Consider the following 16,995-nt stretch of genomic DNA (forward strand, 5'->3'; position numbering starts at 1 on the left):
TGAAAGGGCAGTTCTAGATTATTTGGAGGTTGGAGCTGCAGCAAAACACTACTGGCCCAGGTATGAATACATTGGAACTCAGCTTCAGGATCAAGCAGATGTATCTCACAGCCTTCTTGGTGTAAAAGGTATGTGAGCTTTAGCTTTCTTGGGTTTAGATTCTATACATTTTTATTTTATTGAAACGGGTTTTTTAAGTTTGTGACTTTGGTGTGGGAAATGGCGTAATAGATTCCTGTTTTCTAGGCTGTTGTTACGTAATCAGTGCTAAACCTTAGTGCTCTGCTTGTGTTGGGTTTCAGCAACTGTTGCTTTTGAGAGATAGCAACATGCTTGCTCAGACCAAGGACATTAATGAGAATATTACTCTCATTTGAGAGGTGTTACTCAGGAAAAGAGAAAGAAAAAAAAAAAAACAACTCAACCCCACTCTGAACAAGAAAAAATCAACACAGTACCCAAAACAAAGAAAGCCAGATAACAGGCAATACACTAAGAGCAGCTTTCTGATTATGTTTATTTTGCCTGGCTGTTCTCAGTGGGTTCCAGTTTCAGGAAACAGAGTCTGTAGTTGAGCAATATTGGCAAAAAAAAGTTTATTTTCCCTGTGAATAGGGCACTGCTGATCCTATTACAATCCTTGTAAATCTAAATTTTCCACCTTTATAAAATCATACAATCAAAGATTCATAGGGTTGAAAGGAACTGCCAAGGATAATCTATTAGCATCCCCTTGCTATGGGCAGGATATATTTCATTAGATCAAGTTGTTCAAAGCCCATCCAACCTGGCCTTGAATGCTTCCAGTGGTGTGGTATCCACAACTTCTCTGAGCAATCTTTTCCAGTGTCTCATCATAAAACTTGTCTTCCTTATGTCCAATATAAGCCTAACCTCTTTTAGGTTAAAATCATTGCCACCTATCTTGTCACTAAAACCCTGATAAAAAATCTTTCTCCATTTTTCTTACAACCTATCTTTTGATATTAAAATACTGCATTAAGGTCTCCCTGGTGTGTTGTCTTCAAAAGCCTGAAAAATCACAACTGTCTCACCCTTTCTTCAAAGAACAGGTATTCTCTCTGCCCACATTTGTGCCTTCCTCTGGACCTCCTCTAACAGGTTCATGACTTTCTTGTGCTGGAGATCCCAGAGGTGGATGCAGTACTCCAGGGGGCCTCTCACAAGAGCAGAGAAAATCGTGTCCATCAACCTGCTGGCTGTGCTTCTGTTTCTGCAGCCCAGCGCACAATTGCAAGTGCACATTGCCAGCCCAAGTCCAATTTTTCACCCACTGTTATCCCCAAATCTGGGGACAGTTTTATTCTACTGGCTCTCAATACATAGTATCATAGAGTAATGGAATGGGTTGGGTTGGAAAGATCCTCTCGTTCCAACAACGTGCCATGTCAGGGACATCTTCTGCTAGACCAGGTTGCTTCAAGCCACGTCCAGCCTTGCCTTGGATACTTCCAGCAATGGGGCAGCCACAGCCTCTCTGGGCAATCTATTCCAGGGCCTCACTACCCTCATAGGGAAGGATTTTTTTCTAATGTCTAATTAAACCTACTCTCTGTCAGTGGGAAGTTATTCCCCTTTGTCCTGTCACTCCAGACCTTTAGTCTCTGACATAGTCTCTCTCCATCTGTCTTGCAGGTTCCTTTCAGGTACTGGAAGGCCAGAACAATTCCAAATTTTCTCAGCCTTTCCTCTCAGGAGAGGATCTTCCATCCTCTGATCAACTTGGTAGCCTCCTCTGGACTCGCTCCAACAGTTCCATGTCCTTCCTGTGCTCCATCCTTCCATCTGCATTGATACTGGGGGAATGCCCAGTCCAGAAGCATGACTTTGTACTTGGTCTTGTTGAACTTGTTCACATGAGCCTACTTCTCAAGCCTATCAAGGTTCCTTCAGCATAGTGTTATCTGCAAAATTCACCCTTCCATTCACTGGCATCTGCAAACTTTCTGAGGGTCCACTCAATCACACTCTGTCAATGATGAAGTTACTAAACAGTGTTGGTCCCCATAGAGCCCCCTGTCACCAGAGGTTTCTATTTGGACACTGAGCCATTGTTTGTAACTCTCTGGATGCAGCCATCTAGACAGATCATTATTCCTCTAACTATCCATCCATCAAACCCATCTCTCCAGTTTAGCAGACAGAATGTTATGGGAGATCATATCTTTATCCAAACCTTAAAAATTTCCACTGAACATATTTAGATTAGGCTAGCTCAGTGTTCTATAAACAGAGATAAAATAATAGCAAACTAAGAGGCAAAACTTCAAAAGGAAAGTCAACAAAGCTCTGCTTCCTCCTTCCCTTCTCTCCTATACCTTGCAATCACTTCCCTTTATGGAGACATCTGGAACATTTATTCTTCAACCACGGATGGGAAGGTGGTAAAGAGTGTGGACAAAGCAGGGGTGTGCTTAGAAAAACTCAGCCAAAAGTGCTTCTCTCACCCACACCAGACAGAGGTGCCTCCAAGGAAATGTGCCAGTGGGATGCCATGTCTTTTTTGATTAAGAACTGACATGATTGGGGTGGCTGCCCACAAACAAATTCTAGGACAAAGTGAGCAGGTTATCCTTGAGCAGGATGTGCTGCTGTGCTTATGAACTCAGGATCACCAGGTCTGATAATAACCCCTGGTGTGCAGATGAGTAATGAGGAGAAAATCAGCTCATCCTTTTCTTTCCTACGTAGATGGTGAGGAACTTGTGTGCAGGCATTTTTAGATAACTGCTAGGGAGTGGAGACAAGGTTGTGAAAGAATACCCATGGAATCATTGTCTTGGGACAGCTGAGGACAACTTTAGAGAAGAGGAAATGCTCCAGATTGGTATTGGCCTGTGATGCTTTCCAACAGTGTCCAGTGGGATCCACTTATCCCATGCCATGCTTCTGCTTCATAGGCAAAGAGAAATGAGTTCCCTACTATCCCTTGTGTCAGATGTTGCTTTGCAGACAGTTAAGGGAAACCTACAATGAGGGCCAGTGCCAGAGAATAACTGGGCTGGGTGTTTACACTGATCTCTTAGGTCTGAACTTTCCTCATTTCTCCTGCTCTCTCAAGCATTCTCCAAAATGACAAACAGCATCAGCAGGGAGGAGTACATGAAGCCAGGACTGCTGAAGATGCACAAGCTGTGGGTCATATTGCTGGCTGTAGCTGCAGTCTCACTTACCTTCATGTGCTTTTTGGTGTTGAGTTACAGGTAATGAAGGGACAGGGGAGAGAAACTGTGTCACCTCAGTCCTGGAAAGGAAGTGGGAAGATGGAGGATCTCTCCAGGAGGCCTCCAGGGGAGGAATTAATAGGGTAGGAGTAGAGATAATATAGGAAAAGGATACAATTATTCTTGTTTCATATTATTATCTTAGGATTGGTGTGGTTGCAGGCGATGCCATGAGATGGCCAAAGGTAGTCTGGGATACAGGATTGTTGGGGTGGAGTGATAGAGGAAAGCTATGTGAGGACATAGTATTCTGGCTCACTTTTACACTTTGGGCTTTTTTTCACAGACCTGACATCAATGTTCCAGAAGGAGAAGCATGTCAAGGGCTGTTGAGCAACATAACACAACCTCAGAAGTGAGAGTCTTGGCCATAAGTGTGTTGGGTGGTGGTAAACAGGCAACTGGCTAAACAGGGTCACTTGGTGGCCTCCATGAAGGCCCAGGGTGTTGGAAGGGATGAAACAGAGAGTCATTTGTTTGCAGTACATCTTTGTGAGAGTGTTAAAGTTGCTTTCTTACAAGCTCTTTCTGCTCTAGGGTGAATGAGATTTGGAGCCTGAGGCACCTGAGTCTAATGCAGAGTTGCCGCTGGAAGTTCAACGCTACTGCCTTGGCTGAATACAGGTGATGCCCACCAGTCACAGGGAAAAATTACTCAGTTCATCTACTTCCAATAAAATCACGACCAAAGTGGGTTATTAATTTATTGATGACACATGCTTGACCCACAATAGGTGAACTAGAAATTGAGAATCAAATATCAGTAACAAAGCAGATAAACCAAAATGTTAAGACAATGTTACAAAATTGGCAATATACAGCTGCAAATATCTAAACATTCTTCTACAAATAAGCCCAAGAAATTCTAATCACACACAGCCATACACTGACAGTTATGTGCAAATCCCCCTCACAGGATGCCTGGGTGCTTTTGATTTGTGGTACCCTTTTTGCTCTGTGATGCACAAGGCTGTGAAGAAATCCCCTAAGCACACCACCCATGTGGTGGGTCCCTGCTTGCTGCACCCAGTACTGACAGGTCACCGTCTGGATGCAGGCCCTGCACAGAATTTGACCAGGACGCTGCTCTGCCTGGCCTTGGCAGACATTGTGCTGGTGAGGCAGCTTTTGGCAGGGTCAAATTAAGTTTTGGCTGCTGTTCTTTCTAGCCCATAGTCATTAGGCCATCAGGAAAAATGTTCATGTTCCATTTGTATTTGGTTTCAGGTGACTCCTTCTTTATTCCAATAGTCTCTTTGTCATCGACCTCTTTCGCTTTATGAGCTTGGGGTGAATACTAGCCCAGGTTTGTTTATTAGATTGATCCTCATACAGCTGTTTATGCTCACAATCAGATATAAACAGATGCTGGTCTTTGAGGTTACGTTGTCAGGGTGGGTCATGCAGGCACACCCATACCCACCATATTTGCACAACACCTGTTACTCTGTCACATCCCACATGTTGGTCTTTGACCTCACAGTGCAATGGTCTATGGGCAGAGGGATAAAGGCACGCATGGGTCAAGAGTGAAGCTGAGGCTGAAGCAAGCAGGAAATATTTTGGAGTAGTAACTAGGCTAAAGAGTGGACAATAGATAGAGAATCATCTGGAAATGTGTGCAGATGAGGAAGAAGAAAATGAAGGATGTGTGAGTATGGATGAACAGAGGATGCCTGGCAGAAGTTGTTCTGACTTGATGCAACGAACTCCCTTGTGCAACACACAGCACACTCCCTTGTGTTCCGTGTGCCTTCCCAAACTCACTTTCACTTTATACTGTGATACTTGCTCAGCTAATCCTCAAAGCCTGCTTTTATTTGCCTAGCCCATTGTTCTCATTCTCACTCCTCTCTCCTTTTTTATCCTGTGACTGTCCCCCTTCATTTTGCCCCCAGACTTCTGCTCACTTTCTTCTGCTCTCTCCTCCTTACAGGGCAGAGCTGGGACACTGCTGCAATGCCTCAGCCTGGCTAGCTGTGACACAAGAAAACACACCCTTGGGGTCCAAGCTGGTCTATGATGCCAGTCGCTCCAAGAGCTTGAAAGTAAGCAGCAGCTTGCTGGAGATCCTGCCAGAGGTAGGAGTGCTCTTTGGTGGGACTACAACTCACAGTCTGCATGCTTTTCTCTCATACACCCCCTGAGTGAGTCCAATTGGAGGATATGTGGTAGGTCTTTACTGTAATTCTCTAAGGATGAGTGAATTTCTGCATTATGTTCTTTATAGAAATCCCCCTTTCAGGACCCTCTCTACAAAACCTGTGCTGTAGTGGGAAATGGAGGAATCCTCAGGAACAGTAGCTGTGGCTCTAAAATTGATGAGCACCACTTTGTAATCAGGTAATTGCTGCCAGCCTGTCCAGGAGAGACCATCTGGAGGACAGGGCTTTCATGAGAATAGAGTGAAGGTAGAGAAAATGGAGACAGCAGAAAGATTTTGAGCGGGATTTAAGGTGAGAGGCTGGGGAAACACTGGGTAACATCAGAGGAATGGCTAAGATATCAGGATATCATGGAGCATTCTTTCTCATTTACTTTCTTTGTTTATCACCTCAATCAGGTTTAACCTGCCTTCTATGGACTTCCCTGATGACGTGGGCAGAAAGTCAAGTATTGTCACTGTGAATCCCAGTATCCTTCAGACAAGGTAATAGGTGTGGTAATGAAAGCAGAGGAAAAGACCTCTGACTTTCTTTTCTCCTGTTATACTGTGTTCCTGAAGAGGCAATCTCTTGACTCTGCTCTGGGTCCTACCATGCAAGGCCTGTTAAAAAAAAGCTGTTGACATCTACTGACATGAGATTATCCCCTCTGTGCAGAGGTACACAAAAAAGGAATACTGCAAGACTTGGAATTGTTTGGAGCAGCGTTTGATCAAAACTTAGTTGCTGTCGATGATTTTATCTCACTACTAGAGATTAATAGAATTTCCAGTCATTCCATCTAGGGCAGTGTCAAGGCAAGCAGAGGGCCTCACAGCTGCTGCTGTCAGGAGGAGTTCTGATGGGAACTATTTAATCTCTTTCTGCTCCTAGCTGTGTAAATGCTCTTTATGTTCACTGGAGAAAATAGGTGCTCCTTGTCCTATTGCAGACATCTAAAATGAGGCAGATCAGATGTGATCCAGCTGTACTTTCCTTCCAGTGACTACGAAAGACATTTAGACAATTAGCTCAGATGTAGATGTCTGTGTAGTAGATGTCTAAAGGTATCCACTCTCTCCCAACCCTCTGTTCCACCAATATGGGGCATCATTCTCCATGACTTTTTAGCTGTGGGCCACAAAGGTTTTAAATTTGAAGACATCTTCACAGCTTTTTAACCAACTGTTCACTAGCAAACCTTCTGGATATTTTGAAGCAGCTCCTCTGGTCTGTGTTAGGTGCACCTGCGGATCTGGAACTCAGATCACCCAGAAGGCACAGAGTAAGGAAAAATGGAGGTGGAGAATACAACTGGTATTTCACTGCTTTGGGGCAGAATAACATAAGCAGGGCAGGAGGGAATGAGGATGGTGTTGGCACAGGGTGATGGTCCCACATGTTTTGCCTCACAGGTTTCATGGTCTGAATGGTCGACGACTGCCATTTGTGAAGGCAGCAGCTTCCTATGGAAAGACTTGGTTTCTCATCCCGGCTTTCTCCTTCCCTGGCAATAGTGAGGCTTCTTACCGAGCACTCTATGCCTTACAGGACTCTGGCTCCCAGTCACGTGTAGTCTTCTTCCACCCTCAGTACCTGAGTGCACTAAGCAACTACTGGCATGATCATGGTTTTTACACCCATCGCCTCTCCTCAGGTTTCATGCTAGTAAATGCTGCCCTAGAGTTATGCCAATACATTACACTCTACGGATTCTGGCCCTTCTCTTTGCATCCAGATGGCCATTCCCTGCCCTATCACTACTATGACAATGTGCCTCCTAACCAGTGGTTGCACATCATGCCCAAAGAGTTTGCTTACTATGTGGATATGCACTTCCATGGTGTGCTGCAGCTGCACCTGGGGCACTGCTGAAGGCTCAAGGCAAAGACAAAGAAAGAGGGTCTAAAGAACAAATGGTTTTAAACTGACAGAGGGCAGGGTTAGACAGGATATTGGAAAGAAATTTTTAATTGTGAAGGTAGTGAGGTCCTGGCACAGGTTGCCCAGAGAAGGTGTGGCTGCCCCATCCCTGGGAGTGTTCAAGGCCAGATTGACCAGAGCTTGTAGCAGCCTGTTTTAGCAGAAGGTGTCCCTATCCATGCAGCAGGGTTGGAACTAGATGATCCTTAAGGTCTCTTCCAACACAAGTCATTCTGTGATTCTATGAATAAGGTTTCTGCTGTTGCTATTATTCATTCTGTGATCTTCTGGTGGAATCACAGACTTAGATGCAAACATAGAGACTCCAAGGATGAAAAGCATGTCTCCTCTTTTCCACACTGTTCCATTCATTAAGTAGCACTAGCATCAGATAATTTTCATGTTAATTAACTGTGAGTCACTAATTTTTATCTGTTAGTGGTTAATGCTTAATTCAGTTGATAATAAATAACTTCCTTTCTTGCCAAAAGTGTGAATTTATTAACTGCATTTCAGAATTTGAGCGCCCCATCTCAAAAGCTTTTATTTTTCTAACGCCACTTGTCAATAAACAATAAAAAAGCTTGCCATATTTTTATTATACTTTGTTGAACTCTGTTTTCTTTAATCAGACTAATTTAATCAGAATCATTTAGATTCTTTTATTTAGTAATTTTATCAGCATTAGTCATAAAGCATTCTGGTATGCCTAATTCTCATAGCTATGCAGTTTATCTTCATTCGTGCTTTTGAAGATCAGAATTAACCTGTCAGTTCTCATGGTCTGGTGGATTGCCAGCTGGGTGGTGACAGGTGTGGATTGCAGGCTGGAGGCTCCTGTGACATGGAGCAGCGTCTCTTCCCCCAGCACATGAAGGAACACCAAATGTATCCTACATTCCAAGTGATTTAGACAGTCATTATATATTAGAGATATAAATGCTTCTCCACATTTAAGGAGCAGCCAGTATGGATTTACAAAGGGGAAAATCATACCTCTTGCAGCTGATTGACTTCTGTGAGGAGGTGACTGCCTTGGTGGATGAGGGAAGTTAGGCGGATATCGTTTATGCCTTCAGGGTGGATTTCAGTACTTGTGTCCCGTGACATCTCCACTGATGAACTGATGAAGCACCATGGCCAGCAGACAGGTGGAGTGAAAACTATCAGAATGGCCAGGCTTACAACATTGTGAGCAGTGGCATGAAGTCCAGCTGCAGGCCAGGCACCAGTCAGCAGTGTTGTACTCGATGCCAAGGTCAGCACTATTTAACATCTTCATGAGTAATCCCCATGACCGGATAGGGTGCAGCCACAGCAAGTTTGCAGATGATACACAGCTGGAAGGATTTGTTGGTATAACATTGTGGTGAGTTGACCTAGACTAGATGCCAGAAATGGGCTAAGAGGAGTCTCATAAAATTCAGCCATGGGAAATGTGAAGTACTGCACCTAAGGAAGTAAGATTTTTGAGGTTGTAACAACTAATAGCTGAAGGATGCCAGAGAAAACGCACTGGCTAGAAGATCTATAAAATTTTAAGATAAAAAGGTAAAGAAAATAGGAGTCTTTCTCTCCCCATGAGCTGGAGGCTGACCTTTCTCCATCTGACTAACAAAGATTTTGGTTGTCTTACTGGGACAATGAGAGTATCATTGCTTGCCCTCATTGCTTTTTGCTATCCAGTCAGTACAACAGCCAAGAAATAATTTCTATGTACACATTCACATCCTGCCTGCACCATCTCTTAATCCACAGTAAAATTCAACCAAACTGTGATCCTGAAGGAAATTATCATAATGGAACAAACTCATAACAGACATGATTGAGTCCTGATTGTTACGCTTGTGAGAGGGTGTTATGATCCAATTATTAAGGTTCTTTGGAAATACCTCTGCCCAAATTAAGGTGCAAATGAGACCATATGCTAGTCAATAGTATGGGTTTTATTTGATAGTAAATATGAGAGAGAGAGAGAGAAGAGAGAAAAGGAGAAGTAGGAAAAGAGGTGGAGAGGACAGAAAGAAGGTGACAGAGACAGAATAAAGAAAATATCACCACCCATGGATCCCAACGATGTCACGTTGATCCTCTCTAGCTGGTCTTCTTGGTGGTGATGGTCCCCCCCGAAGCACAGGATGCCATGGGTTAATACACACTCAGGCCAGGTGGCAATGTCCAGTCATGTCCCCCCGGGGGAGGGGCAAGTCTCTAGTAGCAGACTCTGCTTGCATCATGTGCACTTCTGTGGTGCAAGGCCTCTGGGGAGCACTTTGGGGGGGTCTTTGATGGATTGTGACTACCCCTCAGCTGCCTCTCACATGAAAGACCTGTGGATGTGGTCTGTGGGGTTGGGGGTTCCACAGCTGGGCCGGTTTGTGCAACAGAGAATGGATGGGTGTTTATTGCCTCTGACCAGAGGTTATACCACGCATCCCAAACCTCCTCCTCCCCCCCTCAGCTGGGGGGGAAGTCTGTGTAAACCTGGCTTCTGTGAGCTGTGCTCTCCCCCCACCCCAAACTCAGCCAGGGATGATTCTCAGTGCAGCTGCTGGCTGTGGCCTTTGTGGATGCATACCTTTCCCTCAGCCTGAGATGACTGAACAATAGGTTTCCCTTTCTCTCAACTCAGCAGTTTCACTTTCAGTCCAAAGTCCCAGTCAGGTATCTTCAGGGAGGCTTCTTTAATTGTAGCTTCTTTATATAGTTTTTGTTATAATGAGTAAAACTTTGTATCAATGTTTGAGGCATGAACTATTTCAGTCTCTGACTGAGGGACAAAGGAAAAAAATTGTGGGAAAAGTGTTAGGGAAACACTGCATCCCATCAGTTGAAAAGGATTCACAATTCTCTAGTGAAATCTCTTGCCTGAAGAAAGTGGATTGCCAGTAGACAGATCATTCAGAATTATCAGACCCCACCAATATTGCTGCATTAAGTTTTGAACATTCATTGGATTCTCCAAAGAATGGATAACATACATTTTCTGCTCTGCATTGCATACACACCTAATGCACACAGATATGTGTTGTCTACTGATATTATTACTGGAAAAGCCTCCCAGATGAACACTTACTGATAAAAGGGAATGAGCAGCAGCAGGGTCCTGAATCATTTCACTGTCAAATGAGAGTGGAATCAGCACTGCTGTCATCCGGGGCTTATGTCAATGTGGAAGGTTCACCTTCCCAAGGTGGAAGGTTACAGACCACATATGAAGAGATGAAATTTGTTCTTCAGTTTTCACAAAGCATTTGTTAATTATTCTTTCTGTGTTTGATACCTTCAAGATTGCTGGAACAGGACCAGATTTCTTTGGCTTGTACCTCATTATCTTGGTTATCAGAACATGTAGTTAAGGCAGAACAAGGAACCTCAGACATGTCAATGCAAGCACGACTAGCAGCTGTCTGGGCAGGAACAGAACTCAATTTATAAAACACTCCTTGCCTTTTCTTTGAGAATTTATGCAGCCATGAATTTGCCAGGCTATCCCTGCCCATCCCAAACATCTCCTTCCCTGAGCCAACCCCCTGAAAAGACCACTCTGTCCTGCCAGAAACAAGTCTGGGCCAAACATCAGGTTCCACTATGCCCCATGCCTCCCTTTGGCCTCCTTCCCCTTTCTTTGGAAGTAGAAGATACTTTTTCTCCTTTTCATACACCATTCCTTGCAATAAAACCAGCAAACTCATAAGTTTTGTAGAGAGTAAGGACCTAGATTATTTAACTTATTAGCCTGGAAGTGAAATGTAAAGAGAAGGTTTGTCTTTTTCAGTCAGGAATATTCTGTAAAAATGTGGGTGACATAGGAACAGTAGGTGCCATGTGCCCTAAGATGCCAGCTCTCAACATGTCCTGCTCCTGCTCACCTGTCAGTCCTGCTAGAGACTGTAAGGTTGTGGCTAGCACAGGTTTTTCCCATGAGAAATTTTCTTGTGTTTTATAAATAAAGATAAAGTTTGGATGTTGTTGGAACAGTGTCCCAGAACTTGGGCAGTGCAGGCCTGGCCAATCAGGCCTGGGGGAAGGCTTCTGACTGACCAATCTGGGTGACTTTTGAGAACTCTATATATGTGATGAAATCAAAACAATAAAGGTCATTCCTTCTTGCCACTGAGAACTGGTGCCTTCATTACTCTGCTAGCTGCTCAACAGCGACATAAGGTTGCTAGACAATGGAAAAACAAGGTCCCCCTTTGGGGGTGGGGGTTGTCCCTGGGCAGTGCTTCAAGTACAGATTTTTATGGTTTCAGTCCTGTTTTCCAGAAGACCCTGCTGCCCCAGTGGCACTGCAGGGGAGAAGTGGACCACGAGTTGGATAAGGACAAGGGAAGTTTCTTTTGGGTTCAAGAACAAAATGTTTCTGAACACTTTGGCCTTTCTCAGAGATGTCATTTTCCCACTGTCTCTAAGGAAAACACAAAGGCAACAATTTGTTGGAAAACGCAGTTTTCCAGCAAAACTTATGCTAACTGAATATACCTGAACAGGGCCTCAGCATACTCAGGCCTCAGTAAAATCCTAACAAGCTACAGTGGCTTGTGTACCTGAGAATGTTCTGTGAGAAGAATGTCATGGGAAAGAATAGGGAGTCAGAAGTGTTATGAGAAAGAAAAAGGGAGTCACCGGGAAGATCTCTGAATGTGTGAGAACAGACTGCAGGTGTGTGTGTAGCTATAATTAGTAACTTCTGTAACAGTATATAAGTTTCTCGTTTGGTGAAATAAAATGGAGCTTACTCTATATCTCATATTGAGACTGCCGTGAGTTCCCTCTCGACGCGACGTTAACAATTCCCATATATGAATACCCAACTGTTTGGAGAAATCCGTGGAAAAGCACCTGTTTCCAGAAAACTGCGGAAAGGTCCTGCTATGAAGTGTCATGATATCAACAGTGGTTGTGGCCTGAATGTTCAATCTGTGTTTAACCTGTGGTGTGGGCAAATAACGCACTGCTTGCTTGTACTACTTGGTTGTTCATTGCACATGGATTTGCATCCCATTCTCACTGGTGGTTGATGTGTTTTCTTCCCAGAACCAAAGGAGGAGCTGTGATTTGGAGGAGATGACATCTTGGTGTTTTCTTGGAGCCCCACAAAATGTTTTGAATTGGCCAGCAAATAGTGCCTAGGCGAATAGACATGGTGTATACCCCAGGCCAAACCTTGATTCACAAGGATTCCCAGGAAGTGGAAAAGGGACGGTGATTGTGACATGTCCCTCGCCACAAGATGTTGCCTCAGGTCCTTTGGAAGGCAAGATTTGGCCACCAACATGAGCAGCATTCAGTGCAAAGTCCTCACTCAGGCAATGGGGTGGGGTTATGAAGGTGTTTAGAAACCTGCTGTTAGACAGATTTTGCCAGAAATCAGGCCAGTTGATGTTGCTGTTGAGCCGCTAGCAGAGAAAAAGACCCGAGTTCTCAGTGTGACAAGAAAGAAGAAATTTATTATTTTGATTTCAACATATATAGACTTTTCAGAGGTCACCCAGATTGGTCAGTCAGAAACCTCCCCCTAGGCCTGATTGGCGAGGCCTGAACTGTCCAAATCTCGAGACACTGTTTCAAAACATCCAAACTTTATCTTTGTTTATAAAACACAAAAGTGTGTTCTCACAGGAAAGACCTGTGCTAGCCACAGGTTGTGGTTAACGCTTTGCCCAGCCTTGAGAAAGAACTCCCAGTGAGACAGTGGATCTTTCTCTCCCTGAGTCAGTCCTTCTGTGGTCTTTCCTGGCTGGAGTGGATCTGGGATTAACAATCAAGAGACATGTCTGAAGAGAATCACAGAATCACAGAATCACCAGGTTGGAAGAGACCTTCAAGATCTCCAAGTCCAACCCATGCCCTAACACCACCTCAACAACTAAACCATGGCACTGAGTGCCACATCCAATCTTTTTTTAAACACATCCAGGGATGGTGGCTCCTGGGCAGATGACTCCAGAACTTTATCACTCTTTCAGTAAAAAACTTCTTCCTAACATCCAACTTAAATTTCCCTTGGCACAGCTTGAGACTGTGTCCTCTTGTTTTGCCAGTTGCTGCCTGGAAAAAGAGACCAACCCCCACCTCACTGTTGCCCGAACCGAGGAAACACGAAACAGCCAAAGTTATTTTATGTGGTGCTTTATTGAGGGCCCTGGGGACCTGAGGACTAATGTCCAAAGTCAGAGCCCCCACCTTTTACAAAATCACTGAGTATATATATGTTTACTTTCCAAATTGCTTCATCTCAACGAATTTGATTTCTAGACACATCTACCTGATTTATGATTACATTGTGACTTTGTTTTTCATTAACTGAACATTCTTTATCATCATTAATCTACTACACCCTATTAGATAAGTCACACACTTCACTTAGCAGATTACTTAAATAAACAAACTGTTCTATAGCTACATTCCTTAGACAAGTCTTTCTACCCTCATCAGTATGCTCTATTGATCCTTTTGATCGCTACTGGCAACTTCGCTACACAACAGTGTTTACACTCAGGCCTACTGATCCCTCCAAGCCTTAGCATGACTACTACTAAAGTCTTTATTCATGGTTTTGCAACATCACTACAACCACCCTTCAGGTACTTGTAGAGAGTGATAAGGTCTCCTCTGAATCTTCTTTTCTCCAGGCTAAACAACCCCAGCTCCCTCAGTCATTCCTCACAGGACCTGTGTTCCAAGACCTTCACCAGCCCTGTCAACCTCCTTTGGACACGTTCAAGTGTCTCAACGTCCTTCCTGAACTGAGGAGCCCAGAAGTGGACAGAGTACTTGAGATGCAGCCTCACTAGTGCCATGTACAAGGGAAGAATGACTTCCCTGGTCCTGGTGGCCACACTGTTTCTAATACAAGCCAGGATGTCATTGGCCTTCCTGACCACCAGGGCACACTGCTGAATCATATTCAGTCAGCTGTCAGCCAGTACCCCCAGATCCCTTTCTGCCTGGGTACTGTCCAGCCACACTGTCCTCAGCCCGTATAGTTGCAGGGGGTTATTGTGGCCAAAATGCAGGACTTGGCACTTGGACTTGTTAAACTTCATCTTATTGGACTCTGCCCATCAATCCAATCATTCCACGTCTCTTTGCAGAGCCCTCCTACCTTCTGACAGATCAACATGCGCTCCCAGCTTGGTGTCATCTGCAAATTTACTAATCATAGATTCAATACCCTCATCCATGTCATCAATAAAAATATTAAACAAAACTGGCCCCAGCACAGATCCGTGAGGGGCGCCACTAGTGGCTGGCCCCCAACTGGACACAGCACCATTCACCATGGCTCTCTGGGCCTGGCCATCCAGTCGGTTCTTAACCTAGCAAAGAGTGCACCTGTCCAAGCCATAAGTGACCAGCTTTTCCACAAGTTTACTGTGGGAAATATTGTCGAAGGCTTTGCTGAGGTCCAAATACACAATGTCCACCTTTCCTGCATCCACCTGGTGGATCACCTGGCCATAAAAATAGATCAGGTTGGTCAAACATGGCCTACCCCTCCTAAACCCATGCTGGCTGCGTCTAATCCTCTGGCTATCCTGAAAATGCTTTGTGATGGCACTCAAAATAAACTGTTCTGTGACTTTACCAGGTACCAAGGTTAGACTGACTGGCCTATAATTTTCAGTATCCTCCTTCCTACCCTTCATGTAAATGGGTGTCACACTGGCCAGCTTCAACCCATCTGGAACCTCACTGGTGAGCCAGGACTGTTGGTAAATGATGGAGAGAGGCTTTGCAAGCTCTTCTGCCAGCTCCCTCATCACCCTGGTATGGATCCCATCTGGTCCCATAGATTTATGAACATCCAAGCAGCTCAGCAGTTCTCTGACGGCTTCCTCCGAATAACAAGGAGACTGTCCTGCTCCCTGACACCATCTACCAGCATGGGAGGATGGTTGTCCTGAGGAAAAACTGTCTTTCTGATAAAGACTGAGGCAAAGGAGGCATTAAACACCTCTGCCTTCTCCCCATCCGCAGTGGCTACATTCCCTCCCGCATCCAGTAAAAAACTGAGATTGTTCTTACCCTTCTGTCGAAGGCTGGGGGGCATTGGAATTTTTTCTCCACCCCTGTTACTAAGCAAGAAATGTCTGGGTGATTAGAGCCATCAAGTCTTTTGTAAGAGAAAAAAGGCTGTGCTGGGTGGGGTGAGGGGACGGAGACAGCCAGCTGTTGGAACTGGCTCTCTCCTAAGTGGGACATCGGGAGCAAAAGGGACTGCTCTTTGCTTCTGGCTGCAACCGCAGGAGATCCAACTGTGCTCTGTCTTCTCCTCCTGGCTGGGTGAGCTTTGATCCAACCTTTTTCCCACTGGAAGTGCACACTTTTCCTGGCTGCGTTTTTCACAGCAGCTGCCGGGGAGTCCAGCTGTCCCTGCCACCCGCCCTGCTTTCTGCCACACAGGACTGGGGCGTCTGCCATGCGTGCAGAATCATTGCTACCTTGCTGGCTAGCCCGGGAGAGCCAGCCCCAGCCCCCTGCCGCCCCGCTTTGCCGCTCCGAGCTGCCCTGCCTGGTTCTCAGCCTGCCTGCCATTGCCAGCTGCGTGGAGCTGACCTGACCCTGTACCACAGTGCCACCTGCAGCCGCTGGGGAGTCATCGCATCTGCCCTGCCCGACCGGGAGCTCAACAGCGCCCTTGCTGCTTGCGACCGTGATTACACCACACGGGAAAGTGCTTGGCAGCTCAAAAAGTCATCTGCATTTGGTTTCTGGTTCTATTTGTGGTTGCTATTATTGTTATTGCTTGTTTATAGATACTAGTAAAGAACTGTTATTCCTTTTCCCGTACCTTTGCCTGAAAGCCCTTGATTTCAAAATTAAAATAATTCGGAGGGAGGGGAAATCACATTCTCTGTCCTAAGGGAGGGTTCAACCTCTTTTAGCAGACACCTGTCTTTCAAACCAAGATACCTTCCTTTTGCCATTAATATATCTGTAAAAAAAAAAATTTTATTATCCTTCACAAAATTAAGACCTAATTGAGCTTTGGCTTTTCTAATTTTTTTCCTACAGGCTGAGCCCCTAGCCTTGAAAGAGGCAAACATGAAAAAGGGGATATGGGTATGGCTCAGCCCTCTGTGTCTCGCCTCCAGTGGGCACTATGGCTCTCCCAGTCAAAACATCTGCCAGTTCAAAATGGGGATCTCAAGAGCAGCACCAGCATTGAGGGCACTCTTGGAAAACTTGGAAATATTCCCTTTCACCTTCAATTGGCTTTGAAGCAAGACTTTGTACCACAGACCAAACCTGGTGATGATTGTATACACACTGCATGCCGCCTTCTTCTCTACCCAGCTGTGCTGCTGAAGGAAACTGCTAATCTCCTGCAGCCAAGTGCTCCCTCCGAGTCTCTGTCTCATAGAGACAGAACTTCACAGAATCACAGAATCACAGAATTATTTGGGTTTGAATGAATTTTACAGACCATCTTGTTCTAACTCCCTGCCATGGGCAGGGACATTTTCCACTAGACCAGGTTGCTCCAAGTCCTATCCAAGCTGGCCTTGAACACTTCCAGGGATGGGAAGCTGCAGCTTCTCTGGGCAATCTGTTCATGGGCCTCACAACCTTCTGGGTAAAGATTTTCTTCCTAACATCTAATCTGAATCTCCTTTTTTAGTTTAAAACCATTCTGCTTTGTTGTCCTAGGTTGCAATATAGATGTAGTTTTC

General features: G+C 44.9%; 1 protein-coding gene across 1 annotated transcript; it reads left to right on the forward strand.

Annotated features, from left to right (window-relative positions):
• Positions 1-31: 31 nt before the first annotated feature.
• On the forward strand, positions 32-7,887 carry LOC146432976 (alpha-2,8-sialyltransferase 8F-like). The gene is made up of 8 exons (XM_085071197.1): positions 32-128; positions 3,083-3,224; positions 3,532-3,600; positions 3,783-3,869; positions 5,182-5,326; positions 5,476-5,588; positions 5,809-5,895; positions 6,805-7,887. The coding sequence occupies exons 2-8, from the start codon at positions 3,094-3,096 to the stop codon at positions 7,262-7,264; spliced, it is 1,092 nt and encodes a 363-aa protein (XP_084927323.1). The 5' UTR covers positions 32-128; positions 3,083-3,093; the 3' UTR covers positions 7,265-7,887.
• The last annotated feature ends 9,108 nt before the right edge of the window (positions 7,888-16,995 follow it).

This window comes from Lichenostomus cassidix, chromosome 10 (assembly GCF_008360975.1).
Source record: "Lichenostomus cassidix isolate B80296 chromosome 10, HeHo_3.0, whole genome shotgun sequence".
Lineage (NCBI taxonomy): Eukaryota > Metazoa > Chordata > Aves > Passeriformes > Meliphagidae > Lichenostomus > Lichenostomus cassidix.

What these genes read in the sequence shown, in the direction of transcription:
- LOC146432976 (XM_085071197.1), top strand. Translation starts at nt 3,094, where the DNA reads ATGACAAACAGCATCAGCAGGGAGGAGTACATGAAGCCAGGACTGCTG. An exon ending in ACTGCCTTGGCTGAATACAG is followed by an intron (nt 3,870 to 5,181) that starts GTGATGCCCACC and finishes TCCTCCTTACAG; the next exon opens with GGCAGAGCTGGGACACTGCT. An exon ending in GAGCACCACTTTGTAATCAG is followed by an intron (nt 5,589 to 5,808) that starts GTAATTGCTGCC and finishes CACCTCAATCAG; the next exon opens with GTTTAACCTGCCTTCTATGG.